At 40.0% G+C, this 16,474-nt stretch overlaps 1 protein-coding gene across 6 annotated transcripts in view; it reads left to right on the top strand.

Moving 5' to 3' along the window:
* Positions 1 to 16,474, top strand: part of FRMD4A (FERM domain containing 4A) — a 527,110-nt gene that overhangs the window by 217,589 nt on the left and 293,047 nt on the right. The window contains exon 1 of one of the 6 annotated variants that reach the window (XM_068276148.1): positions 3,480 to 3,859. The exons of 4 other annotated variants lie outside the window; for them this stretch is intronic. In XM_068276148.1, coding sequence (XP_068132249.1) covers positions 3,701 to 3,859 — 159 coding nt within the window. In that variant the 5' untranslated portion in view covers positions 3,480 to 3,700. Of the gene's footprint in view, positions 1 to 3,479; positions 3,860 to 16,474 lie in introns of those variants that run through there. One more of the 6 variants, XM_068276147.1, reaches the window with a different exon arrangement.

Genomic DNA, 16,474 nt, shown 5'->3' with positions numbered 1-16,474 from the left:
ACTTTTCCTTCAAAGTTTTCTCCTAGGAGATAATGTTTCTTCTCTGTTTAACCACTTTACCCACCACTACAGTATATCTACGTCCTCTGTGACTTCATCTAAAGTCACGAGTCAGTATATATACGTCTTGTAGCAGGAGCAGTGCTGTGCAGGATTGGGCTTGCTCCTGTGCACATTTCTGGCACTATCTGATGCAGCACTAATTGGTGAACAGGAATATTTGTTTTCTGAGCTAATGAGATTGATTTTTAACAATAACCAGTTCGGCCTATCTGGACGAGCTTCCTCGTCCAGATAGGCACTGCTGCTGCCCCTGGCTGGTGTGCGCGATCTGGCGCGCCCCCGCCACCCGCCGCTAGCCCCCCGATCAGTGAATGGGAATATAATTCTCATTCACCAATCTAACTTCCCCGCAGAAATACCGACGCTTTCTATCCAGAGAGCGCGGTATTTCTGCCCCCAGGAAACTTCTGCTCAGCATTTTAGTTCCTGGATGTGAGATCGTTCGCATCTAGGGCTTTTTTCACTGTGGCCATCTGGTGGCCAAATAGTAAACTGCACCCACATACATTTTTAATAAAAAAAAATATTATTTTACATTTAAAATTAGCAGTTTCCCTCCCACACCAAAAATTACCCACATACATTTTTTTTACAAAACAACATAAATAGTTACCCAAGGGTCTGAACTTTTTAAATATGCATGTCAAGAGAATATGTTATTATATTATTTAAAATGATAAGCTTATAAATAGTGATGGACGCAAATTGAAAAAATGCACCTTTATTTCTAAATGAAATATCGGCACCATAGATTGTGATAGGGACATCGTTTAAACGGTGTAATAACCGGGACAGATGGGCAAATAAAATACATGAGTTTTAATTACAGTAGCATATATTAATTTCAAACTATAATGGCCATAAACTGAGAAATAATGAATTTTTTTTTATTTCTTTCTTAATCTTCCTGTTAAAATGGATTTAGAAAAAAATAATTCTTAGCAAAATGTACTACCCAAAGAAAGCCTAATTAGTGGCGGAAAAAACAAGATATAGATCAATTCATTGTGATAAGTAGCAATAAAGTTATAGGCGAATGAATGGGAGGTGAACGTTGCTCGGATGCATGAGATTTTCGGCACTGCGGTGCTGAACCGGTTAAAAATACTTTTATTTTCTCAGTTCATAGTGAAAAATACACTCTGTAGCATTATTTCAGAATCAAATATCTTCACCATAAATTGTGACAGGAACATAATTTAAGTTTTGTGATAAGCGGTAAGAATAGCCAAACAAAGTTTGTGTTTTTTATCTACAGTAGCACTTTATTTTTAAACTGGAATTGGTAAAACTGAGAAATAATGTGTTTTTTCTATTATTTTCCTTGTTTTCCCATTAAAATTCATAGAAAACAAAATTGTTTGAGAATACAATGAAAGCCTAGTTTGTCTTGAAAAAAATAATATATATTTCATTTCTGTGTCATAAGTAGGGATAAAGTTATTGCTGATTAAATAAGGACATGACTAACCTGCCAAAACGGCTCTGGTCCATAAGTGGGAAACAAGGTCTGGATGCGAAGTGGTTAAAATCTCTTCAGCCCTCTGCAAATGTTAAGTACCAAAAGTGGGTAAAAAAGTACTGTCAAAGTTATTCAGAGTATTTTCTTGCTTGCTGGTGGAATACAAGGCATTTTATTGATAAGGTTTGAAAATATCACTTAGGAGAAAACTTAGGAGAAAAAGTGAGTTCCATATGGCCCACTGACCCTTATTCAATCACCCTTTCTCCTACGTTTTCTGCTAGGTGATATTTTCACACCTCAATAAAATGCCTTATAAAATTAACTCTAGGTGAGAGTTATATGGAGGCTGTCATATTTATTTCTTTTTAAGTAATACCAGTTGCATGGTTATCCTGCTGATCCTCTGCCTCTAATACTTTCAGCCACAGATCCTGAACAAGCATATGCAGATCAGGTGTTTCTGACATTATTGTCAGATCTGATAAGATTAGCTGCATGCTTGTTTCTGGTTTACTTAAGACACTGCTGCCGCCAAATAGATTAGCAGGGCAGCCAGGCAACTGGTATTGTTTAAAAGGAAACAAATATGGCAGCCTCCATATCACCATCACCTCAGGTTCATTTTAAGCCAACAACAAGCATACAGTACAGTAATAATTTTGACTATGCTTTTTTACCTACTTTTTGGTGCATTTTCTATTGCAGAGTGCTGAAAAGTTATTTTAAGCAGAATATAAAAAATGATCTTGTTGGAGAAAACGCAGTGAATTGCATACAGGCCCCTGTATTTTTATGTATGTGTCTTTAGGTTATATTTAGTAAGGAGCACAACTTGGCTAAATGCTGAAGGGGAGTAGCCTAAGAGTGTATGCTTGTTGGAAAAAGTGAGTTTTGAGGGAGCACTTAAATATGTAAGCTATATCCTAAATAGCATGTGCCACTTTCTATGTCTACAATTATATTAGAAAAAGGATACCTTCTGTATAGTACAATACTTTATTGAACAGAGGTTTAGGGAACATTGGACTGCAAATGGTCTATGTTTCCATGCTAGAATAATCCACAGGGAGACTTATTGTCTTACTAAACAAAGTGACCAGGAAGTTTATTTGTTGTCAAACTACTAATAGACGCTCATAACTTAGGAGTATTTTATGTGCTTTGTGCTAACTTTCATTGTAACCTAGGTTTCACTGTTATGTAATAACACAATCCATGACCTGATCATTGCACTTTCCTTAGCTTTTCCTGCAATATTTCACTAGGTGGGTCTGTAAAACACCACAATGTGCTGGCCTGCCTTTAGTTGTATCCATGGCATCTGTTGAACTTGAATAGAGCTTGTAAAAATGTCAAGTCCTCTAAAGAAAAATGGCATTGATGAAACCTTTGGAATGTCCCTTGTCCCCTAGCCCTGGGTTTTGTAGAACTGTTGGCTTCAGCCTAGAATCACAAGGAGTTATATAGGAAGACTGGACAGAAAAACAGATTTTTTTTCTTATGTTTTTAAGTCTCTAAGGTACTCTTAGAGACCCATACTTATGCTAATTGGTTTCTCTGAGCAACAACACTGATTTTTTTGGACCAGCTCTGTAGGATGTATATGGTTTAAGAAGTGCACATCGCCCAGCCTTCCCCATATATTGACTTATATAGTTATGCTGCTTTTAACTTCGCGGGTGGGAAAACCTCTCATTTACCAGATTGGTGCTTTCTTTTTCTGTTTTGGCTGGATGCTGCTGCTGCTGTTTTAAGTTAGAAACAGTTAAACAGAGCTGTGGACGGTCCCAGGAATGTTGGCAACAGAACAACACTTCTTTTCCTGGATTCTCTCCCAGCAGTATGAAGTGATGACTTTGGATGTATGTATAATTCTTAGTAGCGCCGCAGACAGCTGAGAAGTCACAGAATCTGAGCTTAGGTCCCCATGAGAAGTGCTCAAAAGATCACAGAGGGATGTCTTATCCATTGTCAGTGGAACAGTGGGGACCAAGAAGTTTGTTTTATCTCCTGGGACACATTTCTGGAGCGGCACTATGAAAAAAATCTGTATGAGGCGATTTTTTTTTTCCTGTGCAGTAAATTCCATGTAGCACTTTGAACTTGGTGGAATCAAAGGAATCTGCTTCAGTCACCTGCGCTACACATCTTCTGCTTCTGGATGTGATCAGTATGGCTGCGGTTTTATTAAGCTTTGAGGATTTAATGTACACCTGGGACAGCCTTGTGTGGGACCTGACCTCACGGGCGTTACGTGCATGCCGTTATAGGAATCTGGGGGTGCTGCAGATGGTGTTGAAACCTTGGTGCATTTCCAGAGCAGTTTACCAGGTGGGATGTTATGAAATATGGATAGAAACAAAAAGTTTAATATATTGTGTGGCTAGGGAAATGCCTGGTGTGCTGTGGTACTTTATTGTATGAGAATGCTTTTCCATTGATTTCAGGGGCATAGAGTGGACCTGGTAGGTACTAAAACTGAAGATAATTGCACCTGATAGGAAATTCACCTGTCATTGCCTGTGTCTACAAATCTTATGTTTATCGATCATGGATGTGCTTTGAGGAATTCGTTTTTTGTGGAAAGTACTGCTCAGTGTGTAATGAGATGGTGTGAAAAGGGTTACTTTTTTCTGAGTATGCGCAATGAGATAACTTTGTTTTTCTGCCGTTTCGCAGTGCTGGTCACAGGGTTAATCTCTCAGCAGATGGAGTAGGTGGGTCTGGTCAGGTGATCTGGGGACACAGGGAGAGATTGGCCACTGCTCTCTCCAAATCGTTCATGATTATTTAATGTGGGAGATTATTAGTCATGTGGGAGTTTAGACATCTGTCTGTCCAATAAAATTACATTGGCATCACAACAAGCAGTTGATGCATTTTTGATAAAATATAGCAATTATCTTCATCTTGAAGTAACATACATTCTTACCACACTATTTGGCCCAATCCAATTCACTTCTTTCTCCTAAGTTTTCTCCTCTGTGATATTTTCACATGATAAGTTTTGCCCTGGGGCCCCACTGTTACTAGAACCGGCCCTAAGTAAAACGCCAGCAAGCAAGAAAAAGCTCAGAATAATTTTGACAGTACAATTTTGCCTATTTTTCGGTTCTTTTTCAATTGCAGAGTGCAAAAGTTATTTTAAACAGAAGATGAAAAATTATCTCCTGGGAGAAGACTTAGGAGAAAAAAGAGAATTGGATCAGGCCTAATGTCTCTACTGTTATTTCATTCCCATAGTGAACTTTACTGTGTGTAATTTTACCACAAGGGTACTAACATCTTGTAGGTGATGCCATCACTATACACAGCAGCCAGGTAAAATCCTGTGCACTGTCTCTGCCTCCCTGCACAGTGCTCTCTTTCTGTTATCTACGGTATTCCTAAAGATACATAATGATGCTAGATTATTGTCACCCAATAAGGGCCATCTAGATTCCCCTGATGCCATTTAGCAATCCACTGTGTTGGATCATTAAATGACCAACATTGTACGGTGCCTTCCCCACTTGGCCCAACTCCATAGTCCAGAACTGGATGCTCCATTGTAACAATTCATCGTGTCTGTACAACTATTCTTTCTACAACTATCACCCAGTACAATCATTAAAAATCATTCTCAGCAACAGTAGCTAAGCATCTGTACAACTATTTACTTATAGAAAGTTTTCTTATAAGCTTGTTGTTTGCAAAAGGGATATAACTGTTATTGTTGTTATTGTTATAACTTTGAGAAGAGGGTGGGGCTACTATAAACAGAAAAGTGGCTTTCTTCAAACAGACATACTGCTGTAGAAAAGTGGCTTTATCGGCTGATATCTTACCCACTTCTGCACAGGGTTTTCAACAATGATATGCTCAACATATTTGCTTTCAGTCTGTTGTCTTATGCTGGATACACACGTTGAGATTTCCCGTTCGATTCCCAGGATCAAACAGATCGAATCGATTATTTCCAACATGCTCGATTCGGATTTATGTTGGAAATAATCGGTTCGATCCCGGGAATCGAACGGGAAATCTCAACGTGTGTATCCAGCATTATTTTAAAAGCCTTTGTGTTAGTAAAAAGTGTAGTTTATTTACTATACAGTGTGCAATGTATATGCAATAAAGAAAGAAGGGATTATAATTTTGTAGAGAAGGTGGTCTATGAAATCACTCTATCTTTGTGACGGTTATTATTATTTAGTATTATTTAGTATTTATATAGTGCGTACATTTTCTGCAGTGCTTTGTAGAGTATATCTAGTCTTGTCACTAACTGTCCCTCAGAGGGACTCTCACTCTAATCCCTACCATAGTCATATGTCCATCGTAGTCTAGGGAAAATTTAGGGGGTTGCCAATTAACTTATCTGTATGTTTTTGAGGTGTGGGAATAAACTGGAATAACTGGAGGAAACCTATGCAGACATGGGTAGAATATGCAAACTCAGCACAGATAGTGCCCTGACTGGCATTTGAATCAGTTTGAACTACATATGAAGCACTGAATGTCAAACTCCTAACACTTCAACCTATAAAACATAGGCAGTATATGCATGACAGGTACACTTTACTGCTGCTTTGTAAGAAAATATATAAAAGATGTAAAATGGATGCAAAAGTGCTTGGCTTTTATTGTAAAAATCACACATGCTTTACATATCTGTAGTACAAACATTGCTATGATATATCAACTACATGACTAGCCATATTAGCATCACTGGCGTTTGTGGTGGTTATGCTGTTTTCTATTTATATTATGGCAAATACTTCAAACTGAGAAAAAGCCAACCGTTGTTTGCCAATAAATGTGGATTTAATTATAAGCAGTTGAGTCCATAATACTATAATACACTAGAGTTTTTAAAGTGAAATTCCATTCCAGCAATGTTAGCTCTGCATATGTGGGGACTGTAGATTCTTATCTTTTTTTATGTGACTATACAAATACAAATAGTCTGACACAACATAGCATAAACACCTGTTTCCCAACTCTTTATTGCCCTTATAGTTATCCTACCTGCCTTTGTCGCAAAGTCATGTTGTTTAGATAATTTAACTTTTAACTGTGTAATAACTTTATTATTCTCAATTTAACTTCAATTTAAAAAAGGAGAGAAACAAGACTTCTGCATTATGCAGTTAAAGCAACATGGAACATGCTGTCAGTCAATGACTGACAGTGAGTTCTGGCCAGTGGAAAGCTTTGCAGATTGGGCCCATTTACATGTGACGTGCCAGCAATGTCCACACCAACATATCACTGCGAGGCAGAAGATGTGGAGGACTGAAAGTATGGCGGGCAGAAAGCTTCCATCTGCCCGGCATACTTTCAGTCCTCCCCATCCGACACTTTCTGCTTGCTAGGCACTGCAAGATTAATTAGGTATTTATGCAGTATATATAGGTATGCATTAATGCATATTCTGTGGAATATGTTATAATTTACAATGCACAAAGTTGTGTGCATTGTGCATACTTTTCTTTTTCTTTTTACCTTTTTTTACCCTTTCCTGGGTTTGCCAAACTGACTTCCTGTGTGAATGTCACATGCGGCGTGGTTAGACTCAACAGCAGTCTGAGAGCTGCCCATACTCTTTCCAGTATCCCGTCATCATCCTTGAGAGGTAGTCAGGGTGGAGCTAGGAGGAGAGACCAGCCAGTCTTTCATTGTGAACACAGAGCTGACCCCATCTACCTTCTCTTTGTAGAAGAGAGATATTAACTCATTGTAGCCAGCACTACAACATTACAGCTCTGTAAAGTCGTGTCACCAGTTCCTGTCTGTAATAAAGCATTTACCCTTCCCACATCTTACATAAAAGCAGTAACAAATGATTTCCTACTGCAGGCAGAGCAGGTGATGTGATTTACACATAGCTTTTTAAAAGTACAATGAGGATAGTGTGGGAGAGTTAAATGATGTATTTCACACCAAATAGGGAACTGTAATTGCAGTGCTGGCCACAAAGAGTGCAGTGCAAGGATATGGTCTGCTTTGTTCTTGGAAGAAACTTCCACTTCTCTGGCAGTAAGCAATTTCCTACCAGAAGCAATTTCAATAGATTTATTGCACAAACTGCAAATGTGCAAAGTCCAACATTTAGTACATTGGTATTTAATGCAAATTTGCTATCGTATGCATTGAAAATGGGGGGCTGAACAGGGCTTTAATGTATGTGAAAAAATGTGCTTACATATTTAAAAGTGCCCCATGAGACTGTACTCAATAGCAGTGATGATGTAGCGAAGCAGGTCATTTGGGAGCACGCTGTTCCCCAAACTGTGCCTTACTTGGGCACTACCATAGACATAATCTCATTATGTCTAATGCTGCTCAGCAGTGTAATTCAGGTGATCTCTGGACCTCAAATGACTTCCCCAATAGTAATTAATGCTGGTCGGAATTTGAGCGGCAGCATGGTGAGCTGTCATTCTGCTCACCCTGCACCAAAGCGACCAGGTGAAGATAATCTATGTACGCTGATGTAGAGGGTTGTGCAGTGCTAACCCAAAATAAGCCCCAGACCATATCTTATGCTTGTCATTTACGCCAAATCCAGAAGAACAGATGTGACACACGCTACCCTGACCCCATACAGGCCAAATGGTGGATCAGCAGCTATTCAGCTAAATAAATGTACATTCAGTATCACAAGAAATGTCTGCCACATTCAATTACAATAACTGCTAGAACCAACCCCCAACCACCTAGACATTAAGTGATACCAGCACCAATCTAAATGTATGCAACAAAGCAATTAAACTGTTTGCTTCAAACACGCAACGATGCCCAAAAAAAAAATGGAATAAAATTTTCTATGCAGTTGTTTACTTCACTGCTTCTTTAATACCGGGATATCCCTGGAGTACCTAGACAGGTGTCATACTTTGTCATCCCTGTGTCTTTTATAGGTTATGTAAGTCAATTTATACAGTGAGTTTCTGCTGCCAAAAGGAGGGAGAAAGATCACAGTTCATCCTTAATTGAAAGATAACACCGTCCCTGTCAATATCATCCTCTCCCGCTATGTTTCAGGGGAAATGGACCATATCTATTGGATGTTGTTCTGCATCCTGTTTGTGCTGCATGGTGCTGATCCTGATTACAATTTTTGAGTTGTCATCACAATGAAAATGAATGAAAATGAGTTGCTTTTTGGAAGACAATTTACAATATAATGTGATCATCTTCTTAAGTACATTTTAAAATATTTCCCTGGTATTTGTTTTCTTTATATGATCCCAGTCATCAGCAATATACCATATGAAAAGCAAGTAACATACAGTTCAGGGGCGTAACTAGCAATCACTGGGCCCCCAAGCGAAACTTTGGATGGGGCCCGCTCCCCTTGCTTTCTGCACAGGTAAACTGAGAACCAATGTTATTTAATGGGCTAGTGCACACTTGAATGTGTTTCCCCATGCAGATAAAAACAGACAGCAGTGAAGCACTGCACACATTTTCTCTCTCAATTACATTCGCTTCTGTGATAAAACGTGCATGTTTTCACACATAAGGACACACATGGTGTGCAGAAAATGCATACAGAAAACCGACAGATGAGTGTGCTCCCAGCCTCAGCTTATTACACTCGCTGTGTCTATCTCTGATGGAGCAGAACTGGCTCTGCAGACTTCTCCAGCATCACTACAGTACCGAGCACTTGGGGAGGGATGGAGGGGGCAGGGCGCTGTACACAAGACCCTGCTGCACACGGAATAGGGACTGTCTATAAATCTTTGTATGATTCGCTATCAGTATCATTAGAACAATTGTGCAGAGAGCAGAAAGTTTTTTTCTCCACCACCCTTATTTGTCAGTCTCTCAGGACAGGGAAGAGAAACATCTCCCCCCTATGGGGCCCCTGTGGCTTCTGGGCCCCCCTGCGGATGCATCCCTTACAGGGTCTATTGTTACGCCCCTGATACAGTTATACAAGATACAGACAGTTAAAAAGGAAGACAAAAATATACCAAATATATTTTCCAACTCCATGGTTACCATTCTTGATACATAGTGGTTACAATTTAGTGAAAAACTTGAAAACTGAAGCTAAAATGATTACCTTTTTATGCAATCAACCGTTAACCACTGTCCATTGCACTGTCGGGTGGAGCTAGAGTATAAAATAGTGTTACTACGCCAACTACTTGATAACCTAACTTAATGTCACAGATGGATAAATCAAGAATGGCCGAAGGCTGCTCAGTCTCAGTATAAATCATATGTTATTAGTCAAAAATGGTCTACTCTGTTTGTGATTCTGTGAAAGGAGGACATTTTAACACATTTTTGGAATGCCTGGAAGAATGGAGGAAACCATGTCAAAAAATAGGACATGTCCTCCTTTTGAAGGATGTCTGGTCACCCAAGGTGGGAGACAGGGTTGTAACTAGAAATCACTTGGCCCCCCGGTGAAACTTTAGATGGGGCCCATCCCCTCTGAAATAAAAAAAAAAACAGACAGCAGTGAAGCACTGCACGCATTTTCTCTATCAATTACATTAGATTATTTGATAAAATGTGCATATTTTCACACATACAGACGCATGGTGTACAGAAAACGCATACAGAAAAATGCACGCAGAAAACTAACTGACAGAGTGTGCTCCCAGCCTCAGCTTCTTATTACTCTAACTCTGTGCTCCCCTGATGGAGCAGAACTGGCTCTGCAGACTCCTCCTGCAGCATCACTACAGTACACAGCACTTGGGAAGGGGGTGTGGAGCCTGGGGACAGGACGTTGTACACAAAGCCCTGCTGCACACTGAATAGGGACTGTCTACAAATCTTTGTCTACAACATTTGTATGATTCCTTATCCGTGGCTGAGCAGATGCAGACATTAGAACAATTGTGCAGAGAGCAGAACGCTTTTTATCTCCATGCCCTTAGTTGTCAGTCTCTTAGGACAGGGAAAAGAAACGTCTCCCCCAGGGCCCCCCTGCGACTTCTTCATCCACGGGGCTTCCCTGCGGCTGCATCCTTTGCAGGGGCTATTGTTACACCGCTGGTGGAGAGGCTGTGAGCAAGGTTTCCCTAACTTTGTTATATAACTGCACAAACTCCGCAGGTTTTCCAAAAGAAGAACTCATTTCAGGTGAAAATGCCAAGGATAGGGCATAGGGTAGGGGCAGGCCCGTCATAACATGCTTGCTACAAATGTTTTATTGATCCATTTACTGATCTGTAAATGGGGGTGTTAGTATACAAATCCCTTAAAACTTACTATACAGAAAGGTAGTGTAATGATTGGTTATTGAAAATGCACTGACTGAAGAAAAGTAGTTGCACAATATTTTTGGGTTACGTTCAAGTTAAAAAATAAAGTTAGTTCAAAGTTTCTGGACTGCAAGAACAAGATACTAGTTTAGACTAAACTGTATTTGGAGAAAATGTTTACATAACCAGTACAGTACCTGTACTTTAGTAAATGCTAACACTTCCCTTGGGGTGCAAAGGAATAAAGATCATAAGTGATCTTACAAACCTCTGGGTCAATCCTAATCCCAGATCTGTGAGCATGGAGTAAACAAGGATCCTTATCTTAGCTAACAACCTCTAACCCCATTTAGATGGTCTGTTTGAATTAAGGCATCTTGATGACATGTATTTATGCTTGAAAAAAATATCTGTTTTCCCTTTTGATGTTGCATGTATAAAGCTGTCTGTACCACCAGCCTGCAAACTAACAGGATATAAGCCCGACGAAGGCTGCAAGGCCGAAAGCTTGCTTATTTTTATTCATTTTTAGTTAGCCAATAAATGGTAGAAAGTCTTCTAAAAATCGAGTGGTACCAGGTTACAACTGTCGCCGTAGTTATCTCCAGCCTTAGTAAATCAGGCTCATAGCTGTGCATATGTATAGAGCTGTGTGGCTCATTTTATATATACCACTTGTGTATTCACAGGGGTCCAGACACCATACAAATAAGAATGCATAGATTAGCCATGCATAGATTACCTTAGCACTGGCAAAGGATCAATATTTTATTGTGTTTAATATCTACCTATTGCCGAATACTGGTTATTTTGCAGGAACAGGGTTAGAACCTATTTAAGGTTCTTATTGCTTTCTGGGTGCAGCCTGGGAAGCTTTTCTCTTACTTGCTATCACAGAGACAGTGATGCTGGAAGCAGGAATTGAGCTGATGTTTCTTCAGTGACTAAACAAATTTCACTGTTCTACGGGACTTTCATTTTTTTAAAGTGTTATAGTATCTGTGAAGTTGTTATCGCTGTCTGTCTTTTCAGAGAAAATGCTCCTTACACCTTGCTCAGGTAAGGCTAGGTCCACACTACACAGTGCAGTATATGATCTCGCTGCATTTTCTGACACTGTACATGGAATGTGGACACGTCTTTATACATGGTCATTGCATTGGACAAGTTATAATAGGAATGTTATTATGGCTAGGGATGGTCAGAAAAGCCGATTTCCGACTCTGCAGAAATTATGATTTCCACCAATGCCAATTACCGATTTCGTAGATTTCTGTTTTTTTTTTTTTATTTTATTTTCCAGATTTCCGAGTGGTATTTTTTGCATTCTCTGATTGGCCCATTACTTCTGAGTTGACTCTGCATTCTCTGATTGGCCCATTACTTCTGAATTGACTCTGCATTCTCTGATTGGTCCAATGCTTCGGAGTTCTGTGACTGGGTTAAAATTACCTAGTTGTGGTAATGCAGTATTTACACAGAAATCCGATTTCTGAGTTCCGTTTTCCAATCTTCAAATGGTTTTTTTTGGTCATTTTTGGCATTCTCTGATTGACCAAATACTTTTGAGTTGACTGCATTCTCTGATAGGTCCATTACTTTCAAGTTATGTGATTAGGCTAAAAGTACCGAATTGCGATAATGCAGTATTTCCACAGAAATCCAATTTCTGAGTTCCAATCGAAAATATGGATTTCTGATCAGAAATGTAAATTTCGCAAAATCCAAACGAGCATCCGTAATTATGACTTTTCTGACTTGTATCTATGTTCAGAAAAGTTTTGTACTGCTTAGGTCCTGGCACTGCATCAGACACAACAAGCATGTGAAACAGATCCTGTACAGATCCTACAGATAACATAGGCTACGTCGCCATGACCATTATGTTTTGATGCAAAAAACTGAATGTTAAGCTGGAGGACAATCCTTCCCTCTCCCCATTGGGCAGAATGCAGAAAACCATCAGAAACTATGACAGATGTCTATCCAAAGATGGAGACCCTTTATACAGAGAATTATAGCTAACAGCAGCAGCAGCCAAAGGCATCAATACAAAGAAAGTCCTTCAGCAAAAGAGGCTGAGGACTGCTTCTATAAACTGTCTGCAGGGACACATCACCATGCTGAATCCCTTCACTATTTCTACACTTTAGCTCTAGAAACATTACAGTATGTAGATGAAGTATAATGTCGCCTGGAAATAATAAAATACTGCAGACTGTATCTGTTGCTTTGGTGTAAATAGCAGTGGATGAGGACATATAAAGGCATATACCATTACAAGAAGTGGAAAATCTCTTGCTGTGCTGTGTATACATTACAGGATCAGCAAATTATAAAGTAGAAAAGAATTGTCAGTTTCCACTGTCAGGATCTGAGCTTGTCTGCTGGAGACACAATACAGATAGAAAATATGAAAAAAAACAAAAAACAGTTTTTCTTCTTCTTCAGACATGTTATCAGACAAAGCAATGAGGGAGGAATCCTGGACATGGCCTTAGAAAGGAGATATATGCGGGGATATGGAGTCATTTTAGTGCAAGTAGAACATTGATCAAGGATGTGAGCTTTCGGAATTCCATCTCCTGCAGTCAAGGACAGCATTGTGTTGTTCAGATTGTATAGCCTTTTCCATGTACAACAGTCCCTGATCGACGGGAGCGCTCTGCGCATGCACACAATGTCACAACTACGTATTGCGCATGTGCAGAGCGCCCCCAGCCATGGGCGTGCGATCAAGCTCACATATTGCCAGGCACCGCCTTCATACTACTCACCGACCTGGCTGACCCAGAAGTAGCTTCTTTGGGCCATTAAAAGACAATAGAGGAGAACAGAGAGTTACAGGTAGAGCAGTGGGCACGAGGACTGCTTCCTACACATGCCTGCTCCCCGTTTTTAAAATTTTCCAGCTTTTAAGTATTCTTTAAGAAGAGAGGAACGGCAATGCACAAATATATATGGATCCAGCATGAGCATACCTCTGTGATTACCTTTAGTAGCTTTGCCTTGTGTCGGGTATACTTTAATTCTCCATACAAAAAAATAAAAACCTGTCAGCGCTACTGTAATGAAAAGCTATATTTACCTCCGGAGTCTTGTCCCATGAAGCCGCCCCAAACACCCGCATTACTCCACTTCCGCTGCTTTGCCCCGCCTCCCGTCTCTCCTCCGAGAAAAATGCCAAGCTATTTACTGCATTAAATTGCCTGACGTTTTTTCTCGGAGGAGAGAGGAGAGGCGGGGCCAAGCGGCAAAAGTGTAGTGATGCAAGGTCTTCAGGGTGGCTTCATGGGACAATTGGGACTCCAGAGGTAAATATAACTTTTCATTACAGCAGCACTGACGGATTTTTATTTTTTGTATGGAGGTCCTCTTTAAGAAAGCTTTCAAAAGTGGCATTTATGAACACAGCCATTTAAAAAAAAATTCCTGTTAATAAGGATTTAAAACCACAGATATTCCCGGTGTCACAGAGCGGCATTGAAAAAGAAGAAAATTGTTAAAATGCTCAGTCTGTGAATTAGAATTTTGTACAGCATATAATTTTATTTCCCATTTTTATTACTTTACTGATCATTCATGACATGTATTTTATAGGAATCATACAAAGATGTTAAATATGTTGAACTGCAGTAATTCCCCTACAAATGTAAACCTCTCTGGCTGATGGTATCAGGCTGTGTTGTCTGTCAGCTGAAAGACAGGCGTTCGCGGTAGAAATAGCATCTCCATCACTTTTAGACACATGGAAAATGGCCTTGCAAATAAAATGCAAATGAACTAGCTGAAGCATAACAAATCTATGAAACTTTACACACACAGAACACTTATTCACTTCCCTTGCTAAATTGCTTAAAGGGTAATTTCACTTTTAGCATAAATTAGATTGATGCTACAAAAGTCATTTTATAATTCATAGTTCTTAACAGTTATCTTTTCATTGACATTTGCAGCTTAGGCCTCTTTCACATGGGAGGATGGCAGCCTATTTACCGCAGGACAGCAGCTCCCATGCATCGGCCGGTCACTGGCTTGGCATGGCCAGTACTAAGGTGTCCACTGCATTGAGTCACATCTCAGCTCAGCCATCCTCAGGCACAACATTTTTCAGGGGGGAACCACACCATGTGCCAAGTGCTGAAGCATGTAGGTCTACAAAGGCTGGTATTCAGGTGCATTAAATTGTAGCACAGGGGGAACCAGCTCATGGGAGGACAACCCACCCCTGCATATTCACACTAGCATGTTGTGGTGCATTGTGTCAGGGATGCAATGCAATATTATTGTAATAGTACGTTCACATTGTCACAATAGAAGTGCAGTGTGACTTATCCGTTTGCATAACCCGATGCATGCAGTGCGTTACCGAACAACTTGTTTAAGCGTGTTTAAAAAAAAATGATATCTCGCTTTTCTCCTGGCGGACTAAAAAGTGCCAGAGCTGCAGCTACTAGGACGCACTCTGTAGGCAGTAGCAGTATTAGGGAGTCTTGCCCAAGGTCTCCTACTGAGTAGGTGCTGGCTTACTGAACAGGAAGAGCCGAGATCCGAACTCAGTTCTCCAGAGCCCTTTACCGGTACTCTATCCAGCCACTTTACAGTTGCAGCTAAGCACACTTTTCATTAAACTGTATACTTCATTGTATGGGACACAACATGTATAACTTGACATTTTCCCTCTGTGTTACATTGTGGTTCTGTTTTTATGGGATGCAACACAAAGCCCCAGTGTGAATCTACACTGCAGTGCTTTGTAAAGTTGACAACAGTTTGGAAAACTGTTGCCATGAGACTGTCCCCAAACTCCCGTCTTACCAAAAAATGTCCGTATCTGGACTACTACCTCACTGACTGACATTGACCCTCCTATCTGGCAGTTTGTGCTAAAAACAGTCTAAAATGACCTGGTTTTATATGCACATTAAATCATCAGAGGTACTAATGCTGGCCATTAATCCTTGCAATATATAGAGCTATACTGCAAGCAATGGGTTTTCTCAGTTGAAGTGGAATTTCCGTTAAGGACATCCAGTGGTGAAAATGATGTTCGAGAAATTCTCATACACAGCTGAGTTAAACGCCTCAAGAATAATAACCCAGATGAATTAGGCTTTTTAATAATAATAGTTTCTGCTTAAATTGTGCTTGTTTGTGCTGAGAAATGGAGAGGCATAAATTATCCATCACATCAACTTTTTTTTGGCTGCGCCTCTTGACATCCACATCATTGTGTGCGCAATTAAATGTGGTCAGGAAAGGCACAATATTAGCAGAGAGATGAGTGTACTCAGCTGAGCTAATGAAAGCCAAGTCGGGATATAGAGGATTAGAACCTCATGTTTATCTTAGCCCTGAATGAAATTGTGCATTCTGCCTGTGTTTTGTGAAGGCTGGAGCAGCCCCAGTGCAAGGGTCCACTGCATAGCAACAATACAGTATGTGAAAATAGGAAATCATACAAGCCAAACACTGTGACATTGAAACACACAGATAAAGAGGGGACTAGCAGAACTGGAACACAGTATCACACATTTATCTCCTGACGCCGCTTGTTTTCATTCCGACATGTAGACTATCTTTCATACCCGGGAAACTTGTCTTTTTCCATAAATAACAGAATTAATGCAATCAAAGGAAGATACTTCACATTTTCTGCATGTCTGTCCATAAATGGTCAGTCCACATTGCAGATTCCCATGTGTAGCTTTCAGTCTACTGGACAAGTACC

This window comes from Hyperolius riggenbachi, chromosome 3 (assembly GCF_040937935.1).
Source record: "Hyperolius riggenbachi isolate aHypRig1 chromosome 3, aHypRig1.pri, whole genome shotgun sequence".
NCBI classification, from domain to species: Eukaryota; Metazoa; Chordata; class Amphibia; order Anura; family Hyperoliidae; genus Hyperolius; species Hyperolius riggenbachi.
Note: the sequence above shows the minus strand (reverse complement) of the source record. Positions and strands in the feature narration are given on the sequence as shown.